The sequence below is a fragment of the Anticarsia gemmatalis genome, chromosome 3, assembly GCF_050436995.1.
Source record: "Anticarsia gemmatalis isolate Benzon Research Colony breed Stoneville strain chromosome 3, ilAntGemm2 primary, whole genome shotgun sequence".
Taxonomy (NCBI): domain Eukaryota; kingdom Metazoa; phylum Arthropoda; class Insecta; order Lepidoptera; family Erebidae; genus Anticarsia; species Anticarsia gemmatalis.
Genome location: NC_134747.1, coordinates 8,424,040 through 8,447,369, shown reverse-complemented (window position 1 = coordinate 8,447,369; position 23,330 = coordinate 8,424,040). Strand labels below are relative to the sequence as shown.

At 34.9% G+C, this 23,330-nt stretch overlaps 4 protein-coding genes across 6 annotated transcripts; 1 reads left to right on the top strand and 3 right to left on the bottom strand.

The window, feature by feature from the left end:
• Positions 1-127: 127 nt before the first annotated feature.
• On the bottom strand, positions 128-5,507 carry LOC142987459 (cysteine-rich venom protein tigrin-like). Of its 3 annotated transcripts, XM_076136244.1 has the most exons (7): positions 5,350-5,505; positions 4,747-5,116; positions 3,983-4,074; positions 3,654-3,787; positions 2,963-3,108; positions 1,114-1,308; positions 128-451 (listed from the first exon to the last, which is right to left on the bottom strand). In XM_076136244.1, exons 3-7 carry the CDS (start codon positions 4,071-4,073, stop codon positions 220-222), a joined length of 798 nt encoding a protein of 265 aa, XP_075992359.1. In that variant the 5' UTR covers position 4,074; positions 4,747-5,116; positions 5,350-5,505; the 3' UTR covers positions 128-219. The 3 variants fall into 3 exon arrangements, with proteins under 3 accessions (XP_075992359.1, XP_075992358.1, XP_075992357.1); XM_076136243.1 differs by having other exon boundaries at positions 4,747-5,507; XM_076136242.1 differs by lacking the exons at positions 4,747-5,116; positions 5,350-5,505 and adding an exon at positions 4,371-4,520.
• Positions 5,508-7,102: 1,595 nt separating this feature from the next.
• Positions 7,103-12,154, bottom strand: Dnaaf6 (Dynein axonemal assembly factor 6). The gene is made up of 3 exons (XM_076135512.1): positions 11,893-12,154; positions 8,388-8,587; positions 7,103-7,882 (listed from the first exon to the last, which is right to left on the bottom strand). Exons 1-3 carry the CDS (start codon positions 11,984-11,986, stop codon positions 7,625-7,627), a joined length of 552 nt encoding a protein of 183 aa, XP_075991627.1. The 5' UTR covers positions 11,987-12,154; the 3' UTR covers positions 7,103-7,624.
• An 826-nt stretch (positions 12,155-12,980) lies between these two features.
• Rpn3 (regulatory particle non-ATPase 3) lies at positions 12,981-14,807 on the bottom strand. Its single transcript, XM_076136241.1, has 2 exons — positions 14,668-14,807; positions 12,981-14,580 (listed from the first exon to the last, which is right to left on the bottom strand). The coding sequence occupies exon 2, from the start codon at positions 14,570-14,572 to the stop codon at positions 13,082-13,084; it is 1,491 nt and encodes a 496-aa protein (XP_075992356.1). The 5' UTR covers positions 14,573-14,580; positions 14,668-14,807; the 3' UTR covers positions 12,981-13,081.
• Positions 14,808-15,590: 783 nt separating this feature from the next.
• Positions 15,591-22,925, top strand: LOC142987457 (uncharacterized). Its single transcript, XM_076136240.1, has 4 exons — positions 15,591-16,448; positions 17,650-17,847; positions 18,198-18,398; positions 18,560-22,925. Exons 1-4 carry the CDS (start codon positions 15,804-15,806, stop codon positions 19,067-19,069), a joined length of 1,554 nt encoding a protein of 517 aa, XP_075992355.1. The 5' UTR covers positions 15,591-15,803; the 3' UTR covers positions 19,070-22,925.
• The last annotated feature ends 405 nt before the right edge of the window (positions 22,926-23,330 follow it).

The following is a 23,330-nucleotide window of genomic DNA, read 5'->3' as shown; positions in this document are numbered from 1 at the left end:
TGGTAAGTAACCACAACTTATAGCCATTAACCGTCGATACTAATTTACAATTCCCGTTGTATAAATCTGAGAACTATTGATAAGCTTGGTTGTGTACTTAAAAATGTCTTTAATAAAAAAACAAAGGTAAATATTAAAATATTTATATACAAATACTTATTATCTTTAGGTTTACAAATATATAATTATAATTAAACAACCTTTTGTTGGTCGACTTTTTTAATCCCAGGGGTAATTTTTGTGAATTCGCGATGGGCAGAAACAGGTCGCGTTGCAAATGCCTTGGTTACACACGCTAGGTGATATGGACTTTAGCTGTCCGCAGTTTGAGTAGAAGTCTTTCTTGACACAAGGATTGGTGCAAAGGTTCCCTGATATGCAGTGGCCATTACAATCATCACATGGCCTGCCCATTTTGTAAGGATACTGAGTTATCCTTGCTATATTTCCTCTGAAACAGATGATACAATATTTACTTAAATAAAACGGTACACATTGTAAATGGTTATGCAGATAGATAAACATATTTTGATTGGCTATTTCTAGTAGCACGACTTTCTACAGTCAGTACTACTGGCTAGCGAGCGTTAGATATTTGGAATTTCTTCATTAAAGTAGTTCTTCAAAAAAAAGTTAATAAAAATCGAAATGTTTCTCTACTCGGTTATCCATTGTTGACAGTGGAGCGGTAGAAAACTGATGCCATAGCTACGTGCTAAACTCTTGACGACTTATAATAATGTTAATTTACGTAAGTCTTAAACTAAGTAGAGTCAGTGACACAGAGTCTTTTGGGATTTCCCATATCAGTATTACCAAAGATGAAAAATGCAACTCTATCTAACTCTTTTTGGTTCGGCTGATACTGTTTGTACAAATCCTGTTTATATTTTATTGTTTAATGTGTATGTATAACATTCTATACCAGTAACGTGGTATGGTAGTTATCATTTCAGTAATGTTTAATTCCTAACAGACTAACTGAAAACTGAAACTTAGCATAATTTTTGATTATTTTATTTATGATAGTTTTAAATAAAAATACTAAATGTACTTACAACCGTAGGTAAATCTTACGATAAAATAGAATCTTCAACCTTTAACTTAACTTACCCAGGGCAATAATGGCACACATAGTTATAGAACTGTCCCCAAGGTCCCCCCTTACAGTAAGCGACTCCGCAGCCGAGTTTGTGACTGGTCGCCCATACCATCTGCGTGTAATGGCCAATTTTCTTCAGGTTATAATCGGGGTAGCCGTAAGTAAAGTTCCGGTACTCAAGAAACCAAGTTTTTAAAGCGAAGAACCTGAAATAAATATTAAAAACTTAAGTCATATTGAGTTTTCTCGGAAAACTTAGGACAAACTATTATTTTTTAAAATAGCGTATTAGGGTACAGCGACCCATACTTTTTATTATCGAAAATTTTGTTCATGACCGCCTCTAGTCATCAACCACCCAGCAATGTAAGGAGGAAATAAGTAAGTGTGATAAGTACTTAGATTTTGTAGTAATTAGGCAATCTGCGTGTTAGTATGTGCTTAATGTAGATACCTACTACTGTAAATGCAATAAATAATAGCATAAATAAAAAAATACTGTTTTGCTCAACCCGAGTTCTCAATCACTCAATTCAATCGCATACACTACTGAAACGCCACCAAGGTGATCCGAAAGTTAAGAAAGGGCAAACTTTACTAGGTCGTCAGATGAATTGATGACCTAAGAAAATGAATCATATGATTCAGTAGGCTCGGGTGTTGTATCATAAATTGGCTGCAATGGTCTTGATTAATGGGATGCTCTTCAGTTTGGAAACAAATGACGTGTCAATTTAAAACCAGCAAATTTAGCATTTCTGTAACAACTACTTCTTGAAGATGAAGCTTGTTCGAACGTGTAGAGAAATAAAATTACGAAATACATATAATTTTATAGCTTTACAAGAATGCACATAAAATTTTATCACACAATGCTACTTATTAATTTCAAACACGTTGTCTACGAATAGTCCAGACGCAACATATTAAGTCTATTTGCATTGAAATCTCCGTATAAAACACGCGAATAACTTGTAATTACGTTTGCGGAGTTGAGGTCTTACACGTTCATTCGAAGTCATAATAATTTCCTTTATTTCAATTATTTTGTACTAAGCCAAGACAAATGATTAAGTTTATTTGCGCCAGTCAAAGGGCAGCCATTTATCTACCGTAACCATTATCCATAATTACCTATTCACGAATTGACTATTATAGAAACCAAGTATAAAAAGACAATCGTGAGTAGGCTGTGAACATCGGGACTAGGAAATCAACTCGTTTTGAAAGAAAAAATAGAGAAACAAGGTTATTATTATCGTCTTCAGCCTGAGAGTGTGTTTCTTATTCTTTACCTTGAAACGCTACGAGGCGTCAAACACATTAATTGAACCGAATCCATACATCTGAGAGCAGTATGTACGATCAAATTGGAATGATGTGTGAAATTGAGTTATTTATGAGTTGGTAATAAATCCAATCATTTTGACAGCGAGTGTATCAGCGTAAATTACGACAAAAATAGCCGTTTAGGCAAATAAACAGAAACCAATTAATATGAGGTGTTTAACCGTCTTATCAGATTTCTTAAATTTGATTTTTTATACTAAAACAAGCAAATGCAGCAAACGTGAGTCGATTGTATTTATAATTCAAAACGTACTTCTCACAGACTCAGATTATTTTTGTTTTGGGCTGATGACCAAATCTTATTTTGATCATTGTATACTTTAATTAAAGTTTACTTTACATAACTTTGAATTGTTATCTCAACGATAACAATCTTCACGAATTGAGAGACGTATTATTTTGTAACATTCTTGGTACTGGTCATTAGCCTTGTTATGAGGGACAATGGGACAAGAGGACTGGAGCAATTTAGTCGAGGTTCACCAAAGGAAAACGAACAGTATTAATTACCAGGGAGTCTTCTGTGCAGCGACGAACAAGTTTTGTCCACATGAGCCCAGATTTGGTACAGTGTTTTCTCGAATGTCGTTGTGTTTAAGGAAGCGGCATTGTTCTGCATACGCCTGCGCCTGGCGGGCTGCACCCTCGTGCCATGACTGGAAATGGGTACCAATAATAACGTTTTTAGTCATCAGAACAAATGTGAGTGAAATATCTTATTCGTTATCCGACTAATTCGAAAAACTAATCTTAATAATCCAGGCTATTTTGTAAACACAAAAGACGGTTGGAAAATATGAAACCACCATCGGGCACAAACTCGCGAGCGTAGTCGCGCACACCTGCTAAATCACAGCAATTATTTTTATAACTTCTATACCAATTAAACTAAAACTATAAACTTGGAGAAAATGATAATGGACCGAGAAAAAAATCTTAATCGGCATTTTCAATTAGGTGCACGTTAAGTTTAACATTTGTCGTTTTTATGAACTTGGTACAAGCAATAAAAAATACTGTAATAGCAAGTTATTATGAACAGGTAAATCAACATTTAATTTGAGATTGGTGCAACGATAGGAGTAGTTGTTTTATTTAAAAACATACTTAACAATATACAAACATTAGTATAATTGACAAGGAATGTTTCTATGTTGTTTGATTGTAGTTAACGAATATTTTAATTTAAATAACAACTTACCATGAGCAGCATGTTCGACGCAGTCGGTCGAACTTTAGAACGAAAGAAATTATGATAAAGGACTAGTTTTCTTCGTACGATAGCTCGGCGCGGATCCAATGCATTATCGGGTATTAAATGCGGAGGGTAAAGCTCTGAAAACGATTACATACACATTAGATTATTAATAAATTTAATAAGGTCTTATTGCTCTACATCTTTCACCAAACATTTTAGGATTTTAACTTGAGATTGTCGAGATGTATTTCAATATAAAAAAGACAATTGTTTCTTTGATAACCCCCCATAGAAGGTAACGGGATGATACTAGAAAGAAAAAATATACTTACGTTTTTCAGACCAGGTTTTAACAGTGTCCAAAGGTGTAGAAATATTTAGCACAAATAAAATTTGTAACCACAGCGCTCCTCGTATGAACATTCTATAATATAGAAATAAGTCATGGTCAATACTTTGATGTGAAACAATACCACTCATTGGTGCAGACTGGAACTAAAGTGTTATTTATTAATATCAATAAAAACTAAATTCTTTTAAACTGATAGCCTTAAATTAAAACAAGTAGAACGAGCCACATTAAAATGATCAGCATAAATCGACTTTAAATTGTACGAAGTGATGATCAATCAAGATATTTGATACATTAGAATGCTCGCACTAATGAATCGTTCTATCCATTGTCAAATTAATTTAGATTTATAGCGCGATTTTCAGTACCTGACGCAGCAACTAGTGAATTTTGCAGCCATTGGATAAAATTGTTTTGTGACACATTACCATCGTAATACATAATAATTTTGTTTATATATGAAAAATATGTAGTTATTTTGTTATTTATAAACGTTAAGAAATAATTGATTTAATATCGTTAGGTACTTCTGCATAAAATGCATAATGAATTTCTTATACATTTGCGAGTGTAACAAATCGAAGTTAATATGCGTTAGGTAATTTTTCATTAGAAAACATATTACAAATGATAACAACAATGCCAACGAATGCTAATTTGTCATTGTAAAACTAACTAGTATACAAATATAGGCATATGAGTAAAATATTTTTAGATAATAGTAATAAATTGATACATACTTACTTTAATATAGTTAAATTCAGACGGTACCTACTTAGGTTTTTCAATATTTAATAGGAACGAGAATCTTTAGGCACATCACACGTTGGTTGTTCACAAAGGACTGTTTCCAGCGAGTATTCTCACAGTGCAATGAGCATATTTCAATGATTTCGATCTCTTGAGAATTTAGATAATTTAATAAAAGTATGGCAATCACAGCCGCGCGTCGCGAACGCTTCAATTGAAATAAACGATAGAGCGTGCTGACCGCTTCATGAGCACGTTTAACGGCTACCAAATATTATAAATTACTGGCGTTGTATCGACACTTGTATGTGTCCAAATATTTACAATGCTCTTTACCAATTTAATAGTCCATGTTATGAAAAAGCTGAAATGATTTGTTATGAAAATCAGTATAGATTCATCAATTCACAGTATATTGTTTTAGTCTTTTAAAAGTTTTAAAGCAAATTTCAAACCTAGCTCCATCGTACAGACAGAAATACACACAAATGGTTCTTTGTAGAGCTTAGTTATTCATTGGAAGTTAGGAAGCCTGAAAAATGGCTTTACACAGTAATAATCATAAAAAACTAAATCAAAATAAAAACACTACTTAACTTGATCAAAATCATATCTTATGATTACTTATTCACAGTTGTTATTGGTTTTCTTTTAATAAACGAATATAAACAATTCTTTTACACATATGCATGAGTTATTAAAATTTGAATTAAATACTTGAATAGGATCTTGTTTGGGGATTTGCTTTTAAATAAATACTGCTGTCCATACTAAAACGCAATGCTAAAGTTTATTGTATTTTCGATGTGATTACTACACAAATAGGTAATTTGTCAAAGGCAATGTCATGGTGCATTACGGCAATAAAAGAAATAACACGCTAGTTTCATGAATACATACTTCCACGTGACTATTTTTGAAGTGTTATAACGAGTCCCAATTATATTCATGTAAAAATATTTCTCCTCATTGTCCTTGAACAGTCAGGTGATAAAACACTCTTTAAAAATACAATATTATAATATTTAATATGTTTGAAAACTGCCTGTTATTTTTTGAAGAGTTGTATGAAGGCAAATATTTTTACATCTCTATTTCTCTATAGTTTATAGTTTTCCGCTTTTCCACGAGGGATATTTAAGTTTAAATATTAATAACACGAGTACTCATTAATTAACAAAAGGCATTTTAAGATGGCTCCCGACAATGTCCGAACAAAAAATTCATTGCGGAAATGCGGAACTATGACCGCTAAGAATTCAGAGGTAATCGTGTATTTGAATGACCTTTTAATTATCACCCTTTATTTATGTGCACCTTATAAGTAGGTAGTTATTTACTTTTATTATCAAGAACTACAATGTATTGTTAGATCGAGGAGCAAAGTGTTACTAATAATGTAGTGTTATTTTTATTATGTTTGTATGAGATAATTGGCCGTTGGTCAAGGTAGAGCCTATTAAATTAAGGTATTATACTCACTTGTAGTTTCAATATTCCTCTTTCTGTTTCATTGCTTTTTATTTGTAATCTTATTAACTGCATGTTTGGCGCAATGGGTATTGTTGGTTATATCGCCTCAAACGCTTAGGTTCGATTTCCACGTAGACCAAAAATTGTGTGATGAGCAAGACATGAATACTATACTATTTATGACAAAATTATTTATTAATCTTAACCGTCACTGAATATGAATAAAACTATTTTAGCATTATGATGAATGTAAATTAAATACCATAACCAGAAAAGTTTATCCCAAGTTAGTAACTAGTATCCCTTTGGTTTATAAAACTACATCGATGCCTAGTGCCTAAGTATTTATAAAGGAGTATTATCAATAGACGCATTTGTTGGTAAACCGCTATTATGCAGCATAAGGTGTCAGAGTATCGCAATTTTATACATACTACGAACAGACAGTTCTACTTTCCATAATTTTAGGTTCAAGTGCCGCAACTGTTAGTGCAATGGCCGTCCCAGTCTTGATGTTGTTGAAACATCAATTATTACTCCTCTTTGTTTATACATTGATACTAATATCTACTAGCATACTCTTTCTTGATTCTGAGGCAGGATGTGCCATTAAGAGGTTGCTAACTCTCGTTTAAATGTTTTTTTTTTCTTCGCGATTGGTTTTGTCTATTCTCTCCATAAAACAATTCCCGTGTTGTAACGAAATATGACAAAAATAGGATTAGGAGAATTATTGGTCAAACCAATCCCGAGTTTTACCCGTAGCAACACATTTAGAGGGAAAAAATAGGATATAAGAATACACATTTTGATAAGTATGAAGAAATATTTTATTAAGTAGAAGAAAGTACATAAAGTAATCAAATAAATTATCATGATAGTCAATACAGTGAAAGAACATAAATTGTATTTATAACCAGGTAAGTAGGAGGAAATTTGACTGGTTGAAAATAATAAAAATTCCCCATATACAGGTTTTGAGGTAATACCTGCCTACTTCAGCGCTTAAGCTATATATAAAATACAATAACACAATTAGGTATAATAAGTATATAATTAAATCTATTCAATTACCTAATTATGACATAATAATCCGGTGTGATTGCTACGATACATTTTTTATCGTTTGCTAAGGTCAAGGAGTTCGGAAGATCCACTGTTGAAGTCTATTTGTAATGAATCTTAACATTTCAAACATCTATCTAACTGAATATTATGCATATAAGATTTAGTTACTTAGGTATATAAATAGGTGTAGGTACCTATTGGTGGGTCGGCCGTCGGTACACATATAAAGTAGCTATATATTGACTTTTCTTGACTCAAAAACCCTTCTGTTTTATTTTTTTCAGGTTTCATCAAGGTCATTAGCGACCTCCAACCCTTTTTTAAAATAAGTTTAAAAGTTGACAAAATCAAACTCTCTATCTAATTTAAGAGTTAGCAGTAATTCCTCTTTGTCAGTATCCCAGTTGGCGTTAGAACGATCAGGGTCGATGTCGTGCGGAAGGGACAGCTTCAAGAAGTATTGCGAAGAAGATATGGTTACGTTGGACGTAGTTACTGTTAAATCTACGTTTTCTTTCTTGTCACCTGGCATCTTAATTCTTACAATAAGATTTTCACAGCTGGCAGAGCCTGGCGTTTTTGGTCCAATCTGCAATAATAAAAAGCAAAAGTGCTACTTACCAATTAGCATTATTATCTAAGGTATGAATGTGTCATGAAATGATGATGGTGTTGAGGGTGCATTATTAATACTTAATTGTTGTGAATATTCGTATATTGATAACTAATATTGAGTAACTCGTTAAGACGATGACCGGGTTCGTATGCAACTACCTATGCAGTTTTAACCCACCAAAAACTGGTAGGTACAGTAGTCACCTACCTTTTATTGCGATGATACCATTACCTAAGAAAAAAGGAATAGGTAGGTATATACCCACCTAAACTCACATTCTTACTCAGATATTTAGACTATTAGGTACCTTTATTTTTTATTTTTGGCACTTAACTAAGTTCTTCGTGTGTTTTTAGTCTCGTGTGTTCTCTCTAACTTAATTTACGATTTATATGATTTTGAATTACAGACTATTTATACCAAAATAAGGACTCAGGCACTTCCAAATTTTGACGTAAATAGTAGTTCCAAAACAAACCTGAAGATACACATCTTCTGCTGAAACTGACTGTTGATAGTTCATGGTGTATTCGGGAGTTTTTCGTTCTCCTAAACCAGTACCAACTCGCCCCAAATTCTCAAGTTCTTTGGCTTCTTGTTCCTCGTATTCCTCAATAGTTCTTGGTTTATCTTTCTCTACAGGTGGAGCGTCAGATCTCGTTGAGGATATAGAAAAGCCTGTAAAAATTAACATTTATATTTGAGGCATCACACACATGAAACCAAGCAGAGTTAGGAAGACCTAAATAGTAGTCACAACGGTAGAGAGGTATATTCCCGGTGTCCACCCCCTGCTTGTCCACCCCGGGTGGACAGAGACACAAATCTTTTAAAATGTTCTCGGTGTCCACCCCTGGGGGACAGTGAGAATTAATTTTAAATTATTCCCGCTGGCCACCCCGGGTGGACATAGACGAGAGTTTCATATAACTACTCTCGATGTTCACCGCCGGCGGACAAAGCCACTGCTTAAATAAACATTCTTAATGTCCACGCTTGCTGGAATAGGGTGTAAATAATTAAGACTAAATTAATTAAGTAGGTATATAGTTTACCTAATCATATTATCAACATCTTTTACTTTTGCAATCTACACAAATAATTATCACAATAGGTATTAATGAAAGTCACAGAAAAATCTTTACATCCTCATCCTTTCTAGAAATAAATCAATATTGAAGTCCCCATTGACAAGTCCCATTCGCAAGTCGTGAATAAAATGATCACTTAAAATATATTTTTTTACGTTTATTGTTATCCATACTTCACAAGAAAGTAACTCTGTCTGTCTGTCTGTCTGTCTGTCTGTCTGCTACTCAATCACGCCTAAACTACTGAACCAATTTGCATGAAATTTGGTATGGAGATACTTTGATACCCGAGAAAGGACATAGGCTACTTTTTACCCCGGGAAAATGACGCATTTCCCGGGAAAACTCAAGTGGCGATCGAAGTCGCGAATAATCAATATTATAATGACATTGTATTAACAAAATTCCGTTGTCATGGCAACTGTTTTAATGGCGGATATGCCTTAGCGCGACTTCGTTATATTAAGAGATATAAATAATTTTGAGAATATTTTTCGTGAAAAAAAGCATATTTTGTTGTAAAGAAACAATTAAGCTTTGTATTAGTAAAAAAAAATCATTCACGCGAGCGGAGCCGCACGGGTCAGCTAGTAACTTATACCTTGGTTTAATAAGTGCCGCAACTTAGGGTCAATCAACATTATATGGGAAAACACACAATAGATAGTGTACCTACTTACTTCTATTTACCCTAGAGATGTTGATAATATGATTAAACTGTAGGTATGCCATATACTTAATTAATTTTGTTATAATTATTTACACCCAATTCCAGCAAGCGTGGACATTGAGAATGTTTATTTAAGCAGTGGCTTTGTCCACCGGCGGTGAACATCAAGAGTAGTTATATGAAACTCTCGTCTTTGTCCACCCGGGGTGGCCAGCGGGAATAATTTAAAATTAATTCTCACTGTCCCCCAGGGGTGGACACCGAGAACATTTTAAAAGATTTGTGTCTCTGTCCACCCGGGGTGGACAAGCAAGGGGTGGACACCGGGAATATACCGGTAGAGAGACCACTGAATATACTTTTTTACCTAAAGGCCACATCAATAAATACGATTAAAAAAACATTTGCTTACTGTAGATAGGTACCTAGTCAAATATTAACACCCGCGTTTCTTAATCTATACTTATAATAAATCTGTAGAGAGGTCAATTCTGTACATTGAATATATTTAAAAAAAAACCAATGGGGGATTTAGTAACGGATACTGATACCGAATCTGCAATTTATAATTTTCTTTTCTGTCTGTCTGTCTGTCTGTCTGTCTGTCTGTCCTCCGTCTGTATGTGTCGCTATCACGTAAAAACTACCGGATAAAATGCACTGAAATTTGGTATATGCATAGAATAAGTAGTGGAGCAATTTCTAGGATAGTTTTTATAGCATAAAATTTCAAAGATTTTTAGAAAATTGAAAAAAATACGTAGAAATCGTTTGAACCTGCGTTTCCCTATAGAGACCATAGATGGCGTTACAATCCATTTCACAACATTCGCATAGTCGGCGCCTGCCGTATCGATACCTGTTGTTCGCACCAACCAATAGATGGCGTTATAAACCGCAACAAAGCATGTTTTTTCTAATTAATTTATTTTGATGGCTTTATTGTAAAAAAATACCTTTGAAACATGCTATGCATTTATAAGATTTTTAAACATAAATGTTGTATGATATATTACACAAAAATGTTGGTTTACGTGGGTCCGGTGCGATCGGGATATCCTAGATGGCAAATCGAGAAATTTCGTTTGTTGTCGTTGTTCGCCGCAACTGACAGATGGCGTTGTTGTTCGAATCACATAACCAAATTAATTGGTTGCATTAAGGAAATAAATTGGATGGCTATGAAACAGACTATGTGGTAAGTTTTAAAAAATAAACAACGGATGATATAAGTATAAAAAATTATTACGGGTTACGCGGTTTCGGACGTATCATCGTAAGTATACATTATTATGCGTCTGAAGAGCTCCGGCGCAGATAGGACCTATAATAATATTCTGAATCCAGACGGGTAAGCAATGGTCAGTCTATAATAAGGTATTATATTTTACACTGTAAACTGCTACGGATACAGACGAGAGCAGAAAAGTAGGTAACCACAGGAAATCAGGTCTGCCTGAGCCTGTGTCACATTGTGTGCCCTTCGGGTCCCTTTCGTAAATAACCATTAGATGACAAAAGAGTTGTTAACATTTTTATGTGTAGGTGTATCGAGTGCTTCGCAATTCGCGTGCTCAAACGAATAAGCAACAGTACGAAATTCACGCGAGCGGAGCCGCACGGGTCAGCTAGTAAAAAATACTTTATTTAAAATATCTTAATACTTAACGAGTGTACAGTCGAGCGTGAGATGCGGAACAGAACCCTTAGGTCTAAAAGACATGCACTTATATTTGATTATGAGCTTTACATGTGTGTATCGGTGAGACCTCACCTCATGGAGTCTCATGACCAGTAGCAAGAATCGAATGTTTATTAGTTTTATTAGTTATGGAGAAATGGATCTGCTTGCGTTGCTATGGCGAGTGGCGTGATGCGTTTCAGTTTACTAATATCGTATGATGCATGGGACTGGGACGCATAACTACCTACAGTAGGTACAGTATATAAATAAATATAACATCATACCTACATAGGAGGAATATGAATAAATTAGCAAAGTTTTGAACAAATTAGTTACCTAGGTAGGTACTCGCTGAATTGCTATAATCACAAAATAAGGTATAGGTGCATACTAGTGAGGTTGCCGTTTCAACCACTTCAGTAAAAAACAAAGGTGCAATAAGTAATGATCTGTACCTATGGACAATTGAGATTGGGTCCAATTGCTTAATTCTGTTTTTTACCTTAAGTCAAGTGTACCTTGAAAGTTTGGCTCTTACCTTTAGAAGGTAAGTTATCGCCTTGCAAGACCTCTTCTTCTGGCGGTCTTAGAAGCTCCACTAGTTTTTCCATAGTTCCCACAGTGAAATCCATGATGTTATTTTAATTAAGCGTAACTTACAAAAATATTGATAGTACCTACTTAGTATTTCAAACGTGAAATATCAATCAGATAAGTCGTATTGTAAGAATTCCTTGTTTCAACAATGTTTTGTATAATCAATATGTTTATTGTCAGGTATAAATTGGAAATTTGGAATACTTCAGTTGCTAAGATACTGTTTTGATTCTTTTTAACTAGAAGTAAGTAGGTAGGTTGAACTAACTACTGTGAAAAAGTCCATTGGTTCATCAGTAAAACTACTGAGAATGAGGCTCATTTCTCGCTGGAGACGATAGTTGTTCCTCAAGAAATAACGAGTACAACATAGTGGTGGTATGGATGGTAGTGGTATGTGAAGTAAATAGCTCCATCTATCGGATTCCGTCTACATTCATTTATAAATCATTGACCTAAATCCACTCATATCAATGAACACAACTCTCATGGAGTACCTAGGTTTTGGCAAAGATGTGGCTATGATGTTGTCATATATTCATAATAATATGAATGTAAAGGTAATTGTGTTTCCCAGCCGTGACCTGTTATAGTTGCATCTACTAGCTTTAGTTTATTAATCTATGTTAGAATTAATAAATATCAATGAATACTACTGCTTGCTAAGTAGTACAAAAGTAGTAACAGGATGCATAAGTATCCCCACTCATAAGACACATATATTATGCGACGTCATTTGTTACTCTTGCCTTCTTGCAAGACAATAATAGAGAAAGATAAAAAGTTTATTTCCAGAAAAAGTACAAAGTTACATGATATTAACAACAGGTCCCAAACTAGGCTAGGCCTGTATCTTGGGCACCTGTACACAAGTAAAGAATGAACAAGTGTAGTTGTGTGCATATTTATCATCTATGTTTTTATTCTCAACATTATTTTTGTCAATCTTAATTATTTTGATTTTAACTTGAAATAATCAATTTTATTGATTGATTAAATTTAGATTACTGTTAAAATAAAAGTCAAATATTTTTCTATTATATTATTTTTTAATTGAATATGAATGCACAAACATATATCTAATACATGAATATTACGAAATTTCAAGTAACATGTTAGTAGCAAGTAATTTAAGGGAAGCCATCATCATCTTCCTCAGCCATTTCCTTGGCCAGCTCTAAGTCCTGCTGTTCTCTCTCACGACGCTCTTCAGCACTTTCCAGTTCTTTTCCATATGACTTGGGTGGGTATCTCATGGCTTTAACACTCTGGTTGTGCAAATCCAGACAGAACGATATACGCTGGTGGAAGGCTAATTGAGGCTCCCTTGTGCAATAAATATCTGAACTCTCCTTATTGCTCATATATCCCTTTTCAGGATCAAGTGTAGCCTCAATAACACCATCTCTGATAGCTTTAGCAACAATAAATTCTGCATCTTCAGCAGAGTCCAAGCCCAATTTTCTTGCAATATCCTTGGGCGATATACGAGAATAAGACAGTCCAATTGAACGGATTGCTGTTTTAATGACATTCTGTCTCAGACGTAGAATCAATGTAAAAGTGTGATCCTGACGAAATTGGGGACCAAAGTTCTCTAGAACTTCTCCAAACCTTTGTAGATTTCCCAGTCTCACAGCTTGGGTAAGTTGGAAATAAGGAGCCAGCGCCTTTCTGAGTGGTGCCTGTCTAAATATGGCTCTTTCAGGAATATCTCCTAACAACAGCTCCACAACAATAGCAAGTTTTTGTACAGTTTGACGAAAACCAACCGCAGCAGACTGGGGCGCCTTCCTCAAGGCTTGCACTAAATGTTTATGAGCATCACTGTACTCAAGACGGGCAGCTTTTATTCTTCCAAGGTAGTACATAAATCTTGCCCACTCATTGTTACTTGCATTTTCAGGAAAAGCAGACTTGCTGACCAGTTTATCAGCCTGATCATACAAAGAGTAATGTAAATAGTTACGCAGAAGACAGTTGATCAGTACTGCTTGACCTTCAAAGTCGTTACGCAGAGTAGAAGTACGGAGACGGGCATGGAGTAGCCCCCTGATATTGTCTAACTTGTTAGTCAACTCATAAACTCTTGAATGGTAAAAGTAGCACTTTGCTGCAATCAGATCAAGAGTTCTTCTATTCTGTGCCAGCACTTTTGTCATCAGATGTTCCGTACATATAGACGCATCAGCTAATTTATTCAAGTCCAGACAACGCAGAAGCACTAAAAGATGCACATATACATCCACTTCTGGAACAGGTACCTTAGGAGCACTTCTAGAACGTGGGGGTTCAATCTCCACAGCATCAGGTAACCGAGCTTCAACAAATGCAAGTAGAGCTTCTTTCTCCGACCCCGCCGGATAAAGTTGGTTTATTATAGCCCGTAGAACGTTGCCATTCAGTTTCCTTCGAGTACTGGGAAGAGACCTGAGGACTCGCATAGCAAACCTTGGTTCCTTCGACGCTACTGCTTTATCAATTTGTTTGACATGTTCTCTTAGATCTTGAACAGTAAGCACATCAGCATCTTTCTTCACCTCTGGTGTTTCTGCATCACTGGCAGCCGCAGGGCTTTCCACATTTTTCATCTCAACATCTTCCACTGGGGCCATTTTCATTGACTAATCTACAAGTAAGTCCAAAAGAATTATACTTATTTATTCCGATACAGACAGTCTGTAAAATTATTCAGCGATTGTGATATTTTTCGTACCTTTGTCAAAAAATGCCGAGTAACTATAAGCGTTGCAATCCGACATAAATAATAATCAGAAGCATACATATACTGTCATCTCATTTTACAGTTGCCAAAGAGCATATATCTTTCTTTTTCGTTCTACTACGCTTATTAATTTGATGCTATCGGTCTACAAAAGTAAAACCTGAACCAAATTCCTGACACATTACAGAAGACCACAGATTAATAAAGCATTATAATCATAGAGAATAGAGGTATCAATGATTAAATCTGTGCAAATTTTGAGATAAAATTAATATTAATATATAGGTATAGTACGTTCTGAAGTTCAGCAATAAAAAATAAAAAAGAAAAATATTTTTAAGTGCAACTTAAATACTTAAATTATCAGAATATTTTTTGCTGGGCATGAAAGATAATGTAGGTACATACCTATCTAATCTCTGTCAGACCGATGTGAACGCAGCATATAATTTAATATTATGCCTACTTAATTTATTTCATACGTAAAAATGATAAATTTAATTGTAAATACAGGAATATAGGTAGGTACTAAATTGCTCCATGATCGAAATATAATCTAAACTCCAATTAGCAATTTAATAAAATATGGATACGTAATATTTGAGGTATATCATTTTCTATTTCTCTTATAAATAAGCAGCAAATTATAAGCAGCGGTTTTACTGCATCCAGGAAAAGATGCTATTTTCTTCACATAGGTACAATTTATTACAATAATTCAAGAAACAACTTCCATAAACGGGAAAGGTAACTGTCATAATAAATAAAATGCAGTTGATATTCAACTTTATTACAATGTACTAAGATGCATCTTTGTTTACAATATTTTACTGTTCCGTACGTAGCACCTTTGTCTATAAGCATGCTTTTGTCTATGTCTTTCCTACTGCATAGACTATAGACGAGACAAAACTACTAGCATTGCCTGTAGTTGCTTAACCAATATACTGTACTTGTAAAATACGGATAAAAAGCATAAAATTACTAATGTTACAATCGAATATTATTAGACTTCAAACATCAGATTATTGCGAGAATTGCGTGTGCCAAAAAATATAAGCAACGGACGCGCTTCGGCTGCAGGGGACCGGTTGATTCTTTACATAAAATTTCAATGTGTTCTGGAAATGGTTTGCAAAGAGGACGTGGTATCATGGTTTAAAGAATTGGAAAGCTATAAACGCATAGACGCAATGTGTACGTTATTAAATATGTGTTTGCCATTTGAATTGCGTTTCATTGGCACCTACCTAGAGGAGCTGGGCAAGCGGGACTTTCAGGAGTTGCGTGGTGCCGAACTGAGAGCCAACAATCCCACAGACCTAGCTGCGGATATCGGAGGAGCTAATACAGACCCCAGAACGCGGCGGAAAATGGCTTTATATGTATCACTGCTTCGCTCGTGTAATTTCGCGTGTGCTACCACATTGTATAACGCCATGGTCAGTTTGGAGCAAAGTGGATTGTTGAAAGGCTTGTATGGTGATCTATTGGAAGAAATTTTGTTATTGTACACAATGGCGTTACACCACCCAGCATTTACTTTTGATCAAAAATCACATTTTGGTGAAATTTTAGAGAAATTAAAATTGGAAGATCAAAGGATACAGTTTCCAGAGCCACAAGAGCATATAAACGTAGTGCCAGTAGTGCCTGTGAGTGCATGCCATACTCAGTCTAACATCACAGCCAATATGGCAGTCCCACCACCCAGTATGTCCAGTCTGGGGCCACCCCCGGGCATGATGTTTGTCAAAACAGCTGCAGTGCAGGTCAGTCATGTTGTACTTGTCATACCTTCATCACTACATATTATAAATTATAGAAATAATAACAAAATATTAGAATAACAATGTAATAATATGAAGCAATCTGAAAATGCAATCAATAAGCAGATCTAACAATTTCCTCATATATTTAGGCTAGGATAGGTTTATTGATGCAAACTTTAATATAAATCAGATATTCAAGGTTGTCATTTCAAATGGAATATTGATGACTGCTTAAAAATGTATTATAATCTTTAATAAGCTCAACTAGTTTCTTGGTAATTGAAGATACCTGTTCAGTGCCTGACAAAATAAGTAAAAATTGAAAGTTTTGAGACCTAAGTAATTAAAATTAGGTTAATTTAAATAATTTTACCATCACAGTCTGTGGTTTAATAAAACTGTTATATTGAGAAAATTGGATTGAGCCCTAATTCTGTCAGTGTTTGATGTAGTTATGCTTTATTTTTGTTTATAGTGAAAATAAAAATTTAGTTTGTCAACAAATATTTCGACGGTCCCTACGTACATTCCCTCAAGTGGTACTTACGGGATTTGCCTTTTTTGTTTCCGTGACCTTCCGGTTGTCATATACTTTCGATTGATCAAAGAAAAATTAGTAAAAATGCTTTAATTCTACCCTAAATGAACACTCGACAAACCCCAGAACTACAACACTTCCAATGTAAAATGTCACTAGTGAGAGTTAAGACATTTAATTTTTACATTGGCAAGTCAATAACACCCCCGCGCGCCTCCCCCGTAACTCCCACATGCGGGCTTGTTGCGCTCGCGCAAAAAAGAAAATGAAAAATGTAAAAGATAAAGGTAAAGCCATCAAAATATCGTCAGGTAAGTTGAAATAAAATGAATATATTTTAACGTTTTTATTTTATTTTCTCATAAAAGACAACAAATAAAGACTTCGTGCAAAATTTCATAGCTCTGCGATTGATAGAACTTGAGATACAAGTGTTTGAAACTTCAAACCGCTCTCCTGTAAAATTTGCGTTTTCCAATTAGGTTATTGTACGTAGGGACCGTCGATTTGTATGATAGGTGATCAGTTTGAAATCTTAAATTCTTCTAATGTATTTAATAAGTACCAACATACTTGTTATCTTTTGGATTTATTGTTATCTTTTAAATGTGTAAAACATGTTACATTTACAATTTCATATAATATATTTTGTTAATATTTCAGCCACCAAGTACAGAGTCAGTGCCTGAACTCAGTTCCCCACCAGTGTTGACCGGTCCTGCAGGAGTGGTTCCTATATTGGGAGAAGTGCCACATCCCCCACCTGGCCTACCCCTGCCACAGTATAACATGGGAGAATACTTAGGACATAATGCATGGCCTGCTAATATCATTGTGTCACCTATCAATCAACCACTAGAGGTAATTACAATATTTGTATACATTGAGGGTAGTCAAAAACTCAAGACAATTTTTTCTGTAATTTGATATTTATTGTTATTGCTATAGTTCTTTCACTGAATAGATAAAATATTTACTTATATTTTAGGTAAATAGACCTAGTATGCATTTTAGGACAAGTTTTATTTAATTTTCTTGTATTTTGTTCATGACGTGTTATGGTTTATTTTTACTTATATATAAATGAAATATATTTTATACACAAGGAGGTATGTTGACATTATTGTTGCATAAACACATTATATGAGTAGTTACTGGTGTTTTGTCGTGAAGTGGAATGGTATGGTTTGTCAACAATAGACTGCTTGCAGGTGATAAACTACACAGCGGCAAGTGCTGCCCCTACATCACCGTTAGTGTCGTCACCGGGTGACAGCCGTGCGGCGTCGCCCCGTGCTCGCCGCCGAGTGTCGCGCGAACGGTCGCCGCCGCCAGCTGTGGTCGGCCCGCCCGAACAGCCTCCCTTGCCCCACCAACTTGCCGCCAACTTCGAAAGCCTATCAGTCGCCGACGTAAGTTGTTCAATCGTACCATCTTTGATCTCGTTTAAACAAGTTATACACTAAAGGCCTAAAATGTTTTCATCAATAGAATCTTTCATTATATGTAACTGTTTTATACATTTTAGTCGTTTGCAAGTGTTGTTTCTACATTTGCGACATTATTCTTTCAGATCCGCCATAACATTGGCGACGAGCGGTTACGCGAGATCAGCGCCGTGCACCAACAGCAGTACCGGTCACTAGAGAAGCTGAACGGCGTGCGGCGACTGCCGGGCGCGTACCACGCGGTGACGCGCTCGTCATCGGATAGCGGGTCAAGCGCGGCGTCGTCGCCGCCCGATACGCCGGCGCCGCCGCAGCGCCGCGCAACACCGTCCGCGCCGCCTCCGGTGCCGTTCCTGCAATACCCGCGTCCTTTCACGTATCCGACGCCGCCGCCCGCCTACCGCCAGCCACCTCCGCCTTTCGCTAACGGCGAGCCGCCGCCGTACGCAGCGCCGGCGCCGTATGCGGGCTTCGTGTCGGTGTTGTACGCTCCGCCTAAGCTGTCTTGTTGGAATTGCGGCGCGGCGGGGCACGCGGGCCACGAGTGCAAGGAGCCAAGCATGGAGGAGATGACCCGTGCGGGCGGCTACCAGTTGGACTTCGGCGGTGCGCCCCCCGAACCCACCGACAAGTAGTGGAACTGTTCGCGACGTCCCTGTGTGATCTGTCCAGATAAGTACCAAAGTGTGAGGTCAATGTTGTAAATATCGACCCGACCGGCTCGACCGGCCCGTCCGCGTGTCGTCGGTCCCGGTGTGTGAACCCTTGGAACGTGAGTCCCGATGGATTTATTTCACTGTAGAACGAAATATTAAGTAGATCTATGACGTTAATTACTTGCGCTTATCAGACTAAATTATTAGAAAGATGACTTAAATGTTTAAGGGTAATTGCACTTTCAATTTATTTAATAGCATTCAATGACATTCCAACTAACATTTAGTATTTAAAAATATAATGTTGAAATTGATTTTTGAAGGATTTGTATTTATTTCAATAGAATATTTTGCTTTAATGTTAATAATTTGATGTCGTTAGTATTGTACATTTTCCAGTATACTATAACTGATATAAAAAATGCACAGAGTTTAATGTTTTAACATAGTGCTGTGACGACCAATAATTACTACAACTCTTGCGCCAAGATTGCCAGAGCTCACCTAACTGTGGCACTGACGGGCCTAAGTGTGTACAAAAATAATTATCAGCATGCAAGAGTTCTGTTGGAGCTTTGTTAATAATATTTACTTAACAACATCCAGTCAAGTTAACTTTCAAAACAGTTCAGTATTGTATTATGGCCATTTATTCTTCAGAGATAACATTTATTAAAATACTATATATTTATATACATTTTTGTCGGCATATTTTGAAAAGCCTGAAAAATAATAAATAGAACTAATAATTGAAAGTGCAATTATTATTAGTGAACATAAGCATGCAGTTGTATGGATTTTGTAGGGAATTCCACTGATACAGCAGCATATCTACTTTATTGGCAGCTAAACAGAATTTAAATTAAGGCTATTTTAAACAAGAAATTGGTACAAAATTAATACTTCCAGTTTTAATAAAAATAAACTTAATTAAATATGTTACTTTTATTATGAGTGCCATATATTGGTGTATAATTTACTTGTTTTGATTTTAGTGCTTATGAAGTTAACATATATTTAGGTTATAAAGTATTTCAATGAGTAAGTCAATAATTCTAAAGTTTTCTCGAATTCATTCCCATTACCCACACTACATCATAAAATTAAGAAGTGTTTGGCTTCTATTAGGTAAATGTCATCATCACAACATAAAGTTACTGGAAAATATTATTATAGTCAGAAACAATGTTATTATAAATAAGAATCCTTTTAAACTGTTCATATAATAATGTGCATGACAGTTCAGTACATGTATTGTTAGTACAAATTGAAATTGATTTGTTGAAGGAATCAGATACGATTTATTAGTTAAGGAATTTCATTAAGTAACATGGTTTTATAATGATAGTATAATAAACATAGATCGGAACTAGGTGATTTACTGTATCGTACAGATGTTTTTCCTTTTGATTAATTTTGAATGAAAAGTATTTGCATGGGTGGTGCAATGGTTAAAGTGGACACCTCGCCACTATCATCATTGTCCCGCGTGTCGTGGGTTCAAGTTCCACTTAGGACAAATATTTGTGTCATGAGCCTCATATCTGTCCTGGGTCTGCATATAATAACTTTATCTACATAATATAATATGTTTTAAAGTATTATCAGTTGTCTGGTTACTATAATGCTGGCTTTGACTAGTTTAGAATCCGCAGGTCGTGTGAAATGTTTCAACAAGTTAACAAATTTTAATATATATAAATATTTTAAAGTGATGAAAATAGCTTCAGTCCACTAATAATTATCAGTTAATAGTTTTGTACAAATTGTTATTTTGTGTTTTAAATTAAATACATTGAGTAACTAATACAATATGCTTTGTGGATACATTTAGTTTGGTGTGCAGTTACTTATAAATGTTTCATTATTGTTGTACATTTCCTCTTATGACTTGAAAAAGTAGAGTAGCTTACCTATTTCCGATTTATGATAATAACATAATAGTAGAGATACTCTAGTTGTTTGTGTTTAATTGTTAATAATAAAATCAGAAGCTTATGTGTGTACTATGGTATTAGAGTACATCAAATCTATTTTCTGTTATATTTGATAACTTTGCTGCTAACATCTCATAAAATCACAACTTGAGATACTTTGGAATTCCCTAAAACTTTCTCTTATAACAAAGTTTTCTTACAACTTTGTGTGCGATATATAAATCTGTGACAAAATGTTTGACATCAAAATATTATGTAAATATAAATGGTAACTTCAAAACTATTTAATATAACAGTTCAAAGTCGAATTTTATGCAAAAGTACCGAATTTGTTTCCTTTGTCCCAAGACTGATCTCTAATACTAGCTAATTATTGGGCTGAAAATATGTACATGTAATACAATGTTCACAGTGTATCAAGCATTGGCCAATTTCAGAGTAAATTTGAGGACTGTTTGTTCAATGGTTGAGAAGAAGCTATGTGTTAGTATGTAGTGACTGGCCACATGTTGATGTGAATGTACCTAGTAACGCGAAAACATTTTATACATATGACTTGAACAAGGGATTATTTTGATCAAGCTCACGAAAATGCAATGCTCTTAATTAATGTTTATAATAATAGTCATTGTAAATAGTAACAGATATGTAAGAGAGCTGGCACGTCGCATCTGATGTGTTCATATTTTGTAAATAGTTCAGTTTATATAAATTAGTTCATATTTAGAGATTGACTATATTTGTTAATTACGTTGTAATAATTTGAGTGTCCCTATAGAGTATATTTGAATGTTTCTCTATGATCACTGTCACAAATCACAATTTGCATTTTTGAACTCCCAGTTTTTAAAGAAAAGTTCAAATTAGAAGGGTTGTATAATTGTTTTTGCATAATTATAAAAAAGAAATGTTTTTTTTATTGAGTCAGATGAGTCACGCGCATGGGTGGGTGCTGGGTGTTGTCGCTGTGGCCGATAGAACCAGCCTAAACATGATATTCATTGGTGTTTCAAATGATCGTATACAAATGTATTGTTTTACAATCACACGATAACGCAGTGTCTTCAGCGCGGCCATTGTTACAAGAAGTTTATATGTTTAGTGATGTTTATTTAATAATGTAGCTGTAAACAGAACCGTAAGGGACTATTATTTTGTAAGATACATGATATGTCACTCCTTATGAAGGTTGTAAGTCCACATAACGTAACTTTTGTGTTATTTATATCTTAACAATTTTATTATGATATTTAAAACAAGTTGAAGTATAGAGTAAACATAGAATGAGTAACTTAATATTTGTAACTTTAAGTATGCCTGTAGCCTAGCCCCAGTGTGGTACCATTGATACAAATACGATGATAGCATTACACACTGCATATCATTTAGAATGTTCAATTGAGTGTGATATTGAAGTGAAGTATCTTACAGTCTGCCTGCTCAATTGCGTTTACATTTCATTGAAATTGAAGTGAGTATAACTAAAGTTCTGTTTCTACATAGGCAACAATAATGATAATAAAGGTCGGAAATGTCTATGCAGCTTTACTTTGTACTAGTGGAGTATGAGAATATTTTTTTACTTTGTACAGAATGTTATAAATGTGATAAATAATTTTTGACATAATTAGAAATTGTGATTTAGTAAGGTGTGTAGTTTGTAAAAAAAAATATGAAAAAAAAACTCGCTTTACTAAATAAATATACTATCCTTACAGTAACGTTGTTTTCCCACATTTTTATATTGGGGTACTTATATAAATATTCTAAGCTGTTGTACCTATTGCTAGAAAAAATGTTTCAGGAAAATGAATGTTTCGGCCCAGTATTGTCAGACCTCTGTATCCCACCAATGCTGTGAATCATTTGCTTCCTGAGAAATAAACAACCAAAATCTACTATTTTGTGTTTTATTGAGTGTAGAGATTTCGATGAATATTTCTTTATTTTTAGTCACCACCATAGAAGCATATTTTAAATACTGAAGTCATACATAGCAAAAAACAAAATGATTTAACTATTTTTTATGAACATTCATCATTCCACCATTCACCATTCCTATCCTACCTTTATAATCAGCGGGTCAATTCGATTCAACCTATCGACATGCATGCGCTTAGCAAACCAGGGCATCTATCTCATTAATCGCAATTAATTAGTTATTACATGCGTGATTCACTTGACTATCAATCATAGTCCAATATCTGATCCAATGGATTTAGGGACTGACATACCTACGATATATTTATACTGGGTAATGGTTTCACAGCTTTAGTAAACATGACTCGCTAATCACTGTTGGT